This window comes from Heloderma suspectum, chromosome 4 (assembly GCF_057233095.1).
Source record: "Heloderma suspectum isolate Gila_16-S chromosome 4, 16-S_ref, whole genome shotgun sequence".
NCBI lineage: Eukaryota > Metazoa > Chordata > Lepidosauria > Squamata > Helodermatidae > Heloderma > Heloderma suspectum.
Genome location: NC_139461.1, coordinates 44,625,290 through 44,633,385, shown reverse-complemented (window position 1 = coordinate 44,633,385; position 8,096 = coordinate 44,625,290). Strand labels below are relative to the sequence as shown.

The window sequence follows — 8,096 nt, the reverse complement described above, 5'->3', positions numbered from 1 at the left end:
TTAATAATGATCTTGTTGTCTTTGATTTCATATGCAAAGCAAGTTCAATACTTTTTGTTACTGAGCAGACTAAAAATAGAATACATATATAATGCAATTATACAGTAGTTCCAAAAGCTTAAGTATGTGTGGGCTACTGCCTTCCCAGGTACTTATTTGGTCCCAGTGATTATAGTGCACAGCTATTGCTTCCAAAACTGGCAGCAAATGATACTGTTGTCTCAATTAGGACGGTAAACAGATTGTCCCATTTTTTAAAGAAAAAAAGGCTCCTACAATGTAACATTTCACAGTTGTGCATGTTTATTCATCCAAGAAAGCTACAAAATAATGCTGAGACATCTGTTGGAGAGTCACTGGTACCTAACATTTTGGCTGTCTCCCCATAAATATGGGTTTTCAGTTTAAAAAAAAAAACAGGAGAGGTTGCTATCAGGTACATGAATTGACATGCCATTTAAAATTTCTTTCCCCTTCTAGGAAACATTTATCAATATACCCTACATATGCATTATATAAAACATGGTGTTAAATAGTAGCTTAAAAATATATGGATTAAAATACTATTTTTCTGTCTTAGGGCTAGTCCGCATGGCTTAACAGGTCAGTGCCATTCTTATGTGGTGAAGGACTTCCACGCAGAGAACATCACTAGTGAGCTAAGCAAACTGCACACGACCCAGATCATGCCATTTTGATTTTTCCCCCGCAAAAGGGAGGGATCGTGCAGCCTGGGTGTCAATGTGATCATGGGGTGGCAATGCTGTCAGCTTGGTAAGTTGGCCAGGAACCAGACCTCAGTGTGTTGAGTATTCTATTTGGGGGGTGGGGATGGGGTGGGGGAACAGTACACATATAGTCATTGTCGGTTTATTCATCTGCTAGTTTCACTTCCAAAATTACAAGTTAACAACAAAATTATCAAAGAAACAGTTCGAGCATCACCTCTTTTTGTAAACTCAATGAAGTGTCAAGTTATCATTTCCTTTCTCATAAACATTCTTAATGATCACACCAAGTACAATTGTACAAATGTACAATTTTTCACTGAATTGGTCTGCATTGTGTCATCGACTTTACAGTGCAATGCTATACACATCTACACACAAGTAAGTCCCACTGGATTCAGTGGGGCTTACTTTCAGGTGAGTGCGTATAGAATTGCGGCCCGAGGAATGTTTTCATGCTAAGTCTTTCAACTTGCATGCATAATAATAGCTCACATTTTAAGAAGTAACAATTAAAAAAAAAACACCCTGTCAATTGTTCTGTTGATAGATGTGGTTAGCATTATGGTCAAAATGCTAAAACGAGTCTGAAGGTTTCAAGCTTTCATATTCTGATCAACACTGGGATTTGTGCTGGTGCCCCAGTCAAATGAATGGTGGATGCAAGCAGCAATGTCTGCTGGACTCAACTCTTCATAACATTTTGAACCATCAGATCTATATAGAAAATCAACCATGAGGGCGAGAAAGGGAAGACCTAATCGTATACTCAGATGTATTTTTTGTATTGTCTATTATTGTGGGGGATGGGGGGGGAAGGGAAGGCTTCTACGGTATGGGAGTATCTACACTGTCATTGTGCTTGCAGGAATGACCCACAGCACAACAGAAAGCTAGCGTTTGATAGCACAACTGGAAATCAACTCAAACTAGAGTTTTCGAAATGGGACACGTCAGCGGAGCTCACGGAAGGGAGCTCTGCTGACTTACACCATGCCATAAGTGCTAGCTAGAGTTAGTTTCCGGGGCTGTGCTAGTGGCTGTTCCCGCCAGCACAACATGATTGGCGCTGGCAGACTGCCAGCGTTCAATACTCCCCATTATCTGGAATTATATCTTGCAAGGAAGTATGAAGGAGCCAGGATGCTCCTAATTTAACTGGGACTATGTATGAAAAAGGTTCGCCAACCAATATTAGAATAGATGAAAAATAAGTAACTGCCTAATTGCAAAAGAGATCTTTTTTATTTTCTTTTAAAAATCCAGCAACAACCATGTATCTTCCACGTTGATATTGCAGGCAGCAGCAATGGTGTAATTAAAACAGAATATCAACTTTATATTAATGAAGCAATGCACTAATTAAAATCAACATCGACTGAACTTTCTATTTACACTCTTTCAGACAGCCCAAGAGGCAAAGAACTTTGCTTCAGAGGCATATGTGAATGCTTGAGCTGCTGTCATCCAGGTGCCGTTTCTGACAGAACACATGTGCCTTGAACAGTTGGCAATAAATGAAAAAGACGATTGCTGATATACACACACACACACAAAGGAGCCAGGATGATGCTGAAAATAAACTTGCACTGAAAAATAAAATAAACGGAAGGCTCTTTCTGAACAGATAAGTTTGCTGTGATTTTGTCCTGTATAGATGTGCTGAAAATTACCAATTATGAAAGCATGGTTATTTGAAGACCTTTTCTTCTCGCACCTCTTGTTAGCAGCAAGGCTTTGATTCATAGATTTTGATTAGAGTTGATTCCAAACTGTCTTGATTAAGTTGAAGCACTCCATATTTTACTCAAAGATCCATTGGAAGACACAATAGAGCAGACGTTGGTGGGTGATGGAACTTGCCCTTATCCTCATGGGATACAGAAGAGAAGAACCTATTCTATTTTCATTAGCTCCAGTCTTTAAAGATTTGGATTAAACCTCTCTTTTCTGGTACTGTCTCCTCTCACTGACGGCTGTACTTGAGTACAGCTTAATCTGCTATTACAAAATAAATCCAAGTGTATCACTTATAGGCCGATACCAGACTTATTCTTGTTTTTGCTTTTCATTATTTTTTCAACTGAAATCCCAGCTTTCTTACTTTCTTAATGGAAACCTGAGCTGGTTAACCCAAGGTGGTCTTTGCAAATTGGTAAAAAAAAAAAAAAGCTACGTAAATAAAGACTGCTTGCTTAATATCTGCACTTGCAGAATTGCATCAGATGCTGACTACGTATAGTCAGCATCTGATGGACTCCTTTGAGCTCTGGGTCTTGGCACTGGATTGATATTCATGTTTTTCAGTTAATATCAACAAGCACATTTCAGCCAAAGGTAACCAAGTTAGAAACTCATCCATTTCAATGGATTTCAAGCACATACTTTACCTTCCCACTGAAATCAGTAGGGCATAAATGTGTTTTTTACTGCATTGTGTCCAAATGGTGAAAGAGGGAACTCTTGATGCTTTGGTAGGGATAGGACTATGAACAGTATAGTCACTTCCAAGCTCACCAGCTTGTACTAATGTTTTGCCTTACACAGCCAACCATGGCATTCTAACAGTTTTTGTTCTAACACATGGGTATGGTCCAGGCAAAGTTAAGCACATTTAAACTGGTCTTAATGGGAGAATTAAGCCTATGCTTGAATCTTTCCCACTGCAATGAATGTGACTTAAAAGCGAAGCATCCCCGCAGGTAGGGCAGATGATGTAATTTAATTCCATTCTATCATATTTGGTTTGGTTTTGTATTATTTTTTAATTTCTATTTGTTGCCAGCCTTTGAAATAGCAAATGACTCTAATCCAGAAACAACTCCAAGGAAATCAGAGTCTATTCACTAATACTGTAATGCTAATAAGTGCAGGAAATTGTCTTCTGAAATCAAATATTTCCATCTCAAGAAACAAACTATGAAAAGGGTCAACATCAGCCAGTAAACTACAGTTTGAATAGCAGAAGAAGCTCATTAAAATCTGTAAGGTTGGCTGAGATATTCTCATGAGTATTATTTGTTTTGGAACTGCAGGAACTAGTTCAAGTTATGTCCATTTCCGTGAAGAGAGAGTTTGTTCGTGATCTGAGTGGTCAAGGCAATGCTTTTCTAGAAGAAAATTTGAAAAAAAGACATCCGCTAGTTTTCAACTTGATCCAGATCAAAGTCAACTTCTTCGGATAGGTTAAGGTAAAAGAAAGCATAACAAACCAGTAGAAATACCAGTATGGCTGCAAGGACAAGGCTGACTTCCTGTAGCAATGACAGATTTTTTTAAAAAAAAGTTAGATGTATCATCATTTCAGGTGAATTAAGAACAAATGGCATTTTTAACTTCATAAATCCACATTTACTAAATCAACATTGGACCATATAATTTTCTCAAGCATCGTTTGATTATCCTCCTCATGAAAATGTCCTTAAACCTGAGATTTCCGAGACAATGGCCCCAATCTAGAGATCCCTAGGGGGATGTATGTAGGACTGAGCTCCATACACTGGACCTCACCAGCATCACTTTAAAAAACAACAACAACAACCACCACCACCACTGGTCTTGGCCCAATAAAGATATAATTTAAAGTTAATGTTGGTTCAGACAGTGTGCGTTCTTCTGAGGGTTCGTTTTTGTAATACTACCTGAGGAATCCCATCTTTTCTTTTGGAAAAAAGTAATGAGTGAACCAGTCAGCCATGGTTGTGGTGAAAAAGTTAACCTTAAAAACATAAGAATGCAAAAAGCACCCTGCTGGATCAGACTGGGCGCCTGTCTAGTCTGACATCCAGTTTCTCACAGTGGCCAATCCAATGTCTCTGGGAAGTCCACAAGGGACAATAGCCATCTCTTGTTGTTGTTACCCAACAACTGGTATTCAGATATATACTATATCTGAATCTGGAGGTACATATAGCCTTCATTCCTAGTAGCCATTGATAACCTTCACAATGTTTTGATAGAAGTCCACAATCCAGGGAGATATTTTGAGCAGGGGGTGCAGAATTTCTTTCAGCCCAAGAGCCGAAGCTCTTGGGGGCTGCATTCCAGTGGTGGATGGGGCAATGGGGGGGGGACCCAAATACCAGCATATTTTAGATTAAAGCTCTTACTGCCAGTATCTAAACCTTAGGAGAGGCATTGCAACCTTTTAGACTGGGGGAAAAACTGCACAAAAGCCAGGAAGCCACCCAAAGATAGGTGGTTGGGGGAAAGGAGAATCGGGTGTGGTATTGTCAGAATGCCTGGAGGGCCAGATATGCATCTGAGGATTTGCAGGCACCCCATGAGGTGTTTTGACACACACCCTCCCCCCACCCAGGCCTATCACAGAAATTTATTTTGAAACTCCTGAGTTTCCAAAATAATTTTCATGAAGTTGGGGGAGCTGCTGATCACACTCTTCTCTGGACCATGACGTTGCATACAGAAGAGGAATGGCATTAAGTGCCTAGGAAATATGCATTAAAGATAGGGCCAAAGTACACATGGTATTAAATGGGCGATTGCATTTTTAACATACACATTTTTAAGAGTGTAAAGAGCTGCTGTGTGCGCATAGGTGGGGTGGGGTGTGTGTGAACAGGATTGGGACATGGTGAGTGGGGAATTTAATGCCACTACCCTGATGTAAGCCCCACAAACACACACACAAACACAAAACGCTCCTATCTTGCATCAAGAGGAAGGAAAGCTCCCTAAATGGGAACTTTTCTCCCTGTGGAAATATCACCGGGGGGGAGGGATTTTCATTGGAATCACAGCAGAAGAGAAAGGGTTAAATGTCCCCCACCCCACCTGCTGTGGTTCCAAAACTACTCAAGCTTCCTTGTTGCGGATCTGTACACCACACACACACACACACACACACACACTGTGCATGCTGGATGTAATAACACATTTAATGGATGTTAGGAATAAAAACTGTCTCTCTTTCACTACAGTCAGGGCCAGAAATATTGGAACACGGATAACTGTTTTGGCAGTTGGCTTCTGTACACCACCACATTGAAGTTGAAAGGAAACACATCCAGATGGGAGCGAAGTCAGGACTTTCAGCTGTAATTCAAGGGGTTTGACAAAAGTGGGGCACTAACCATTCAGAAATGACAGCCAGTGGCATACACACACACCCATCGTTGCTGGCTCATAAGTAATGGAACAAACCAACATCATTTCAAACGGAAGGGTCGCCTTTAATACCTGGATGAAAATCCTTTGCAGTCAATGACTGCCTGAAGTCTGGAACCCATGTGAGCAAATGCTGAGTTTCCTCCCTCGAGATGCTTTGCCAGGCCTTTACTGCAGCTGCCTTCAGCTGCTGCTTGTTTGTGGGTCTTTCTGCCTTCAGTCTTCTCTTCAGGAAGTGAAAAGCATGCTGTATTTTGTTATCAGATGACTGACTTGGTCATTGAAGAACATCCCACTTCTTTGCCTTGAGAAACTCTTGGGTAGCTTTTGCTGTATGTTTGGGGTCATTATCCGTCTGCCATATGAAGCGGCGTCCTATCAGTTTGGCAGCATTTGGCTGAATCTGAGCAGAAAGTATAGCCCTATACACTTCAGAATTCATCCTGCTGCTTTTATCAGCGGTCAGGTCATCAAGAAACACCTGTGACCAATTCCATTGGCAGCCATACATGCCCATGCCATAACACTGCCTCCACCATGTTTGACAGATGATGTGGTACACTTTGGATCATGAGCTGTTCCTTTCCTTCTCCATACTTTTCTCTTCCCATCGTTCTGGTACAAGTTAATCTTGGTTTCATCAGTCCAAAGAATCTTATTCCAGAACTGGGCAGGCTTTTTTAGGTGTTTGCTGGCAAAGGCTAATCTGGCCTTTGGGTTCTTGAGCGTTACCAGTGATTTGCACCTTGTTGTGAACCCTCTGAATTTACATTCATAAAGCCATCTCTTGACTGTAGATGTTGACAATGACATGCCTACCTCCGCAAGACCGTTCTTGACCTGGCTAGATGTTGTGAAAGGGTTCCTCTTCACCATGAGCAGAATTCTGCGGTCAACCACTTTAGTTGTCTTCCGTGGTCTTCCAGGCCTTTTGCTGTTGCTGAGCTTGCCAGTTAATTCCTTCTTTTTCAGGATGTTCCAAACTGTTGTATTGGCCACTCCCACTGTTTTTGCTATGTCTCTGATGGGTTTATTTTGTTTCCTCAGCCTAATGATGGCCTCCTTCACTCCCATGGACACCTATTTGGACCTCATGTTGGGAGTTCTAGTGAACAGCTACCAGATGCAAATGTGACACTCAGAACCACCTCCAGGCCTTTTCCCTGCTTGATTGGTCATGGAGTACCCAGGAAACAGGCCACACCTGGCCATGCAGCTGCTTGTCAGCCATTTGTTCCATTACTTATGAGCCACCAATGATGGGGGTGCGTATATGCCACTGGCTATACTTCCTAAATGGTTAGTGCCCCACTTTTGTCAAACCCCTTGAATTACAGCTGAAAGTCCTGACTTCGCTCCCATCTGGGTGTGTTTACTTTCGACTTCAGTGTGATGGTATACAGAGTCCAACTGCCAAAACAGTTATCCTTGTTCCGAAATTTCTGGCCCTGACTGTATGTGCCCAGGTTTCTGAAAAGGGCCAAAATTCTCAGCACGCTTTAGGTTCACACAAGATCTTGGTCTCTCCAATACCATCTTGAATGTTAGCAGGAGCCTCCCAGGCTGCATTTGCAAACTGCTTTTGAATTGTCCCCATCTTTAAAAAGCATCCTGCCACACTGCATTTCAAAAAGAAATTAAAATCTCTGATAGCCACATGGAATTTGATGTGTGACATGTGTTTTACAGTTCTCTACATTATAGCCCAGGTCTCAAAACTTACTGTGAAATATGTGAAGGGACACCAGTGCTCACTCCGCTTGTAATAACCCCAATATTTATAACTAAAATCGATTTCATCCATGCTGCTTTATATAATGTTAGAAGGCTGTGACCTGACACGAACAACTGTGACCCTAATGCTGAATTGCCTCAATGTGTTCCTTCCGGTATGGGAGGGGATCTTCTTCTGTTGTATAGCATGTATCATTATTATTTATCTCATGCACAGGAGTTTACACATCGTGAAACATGGGCCTATTTTATTTCTTCAAAATGGATTTAGAGTGCAGTCCTACTGGACTGAAGCCCATTAGATGGAGGGCTCAGATCATGGAGCCCTACATCCATCCTAAACTATGCAGGCAAGAACCTTGCAGGGTGGGAGGAATGGCCAAGACTTTTTTTTTTTTTTTTTACCTTCTCCATCCTCCATTTGCTCTGTTTTTTCTAGGTCTCTCAGCCTGTCTAGCTCACATATCTTGCTGTGGATGCAGAGGGGAGTTAAGACCATCTCCCCTG

General features: G+C 41.5%; 1 protein-coding gene across 1 annotated transcript in view; it reads right to left on the bottom strand.

Moving 5' to 3' along the window:
* Positions 1–280: 280 nt before the first annotated feature.
* TRIQK (triple QxxK/R motif containing) overlaps positions 281–8,096 on the bottom strand; it is a 46,658-nt gene continuing 38,842 nt past the window's right edge. The window contains exon 4 of the mRNA XM_084849142.1: positions 281–3,982. Within this exon, the coding sequence (XP_084705268.1) occupies positions 3,869–3,982 (114 nt within the window). The 3' untranslated portion in view covers positions 281–3,868. The remainder of the gene's footprint in view (positions 3,983–8,096) is intronic.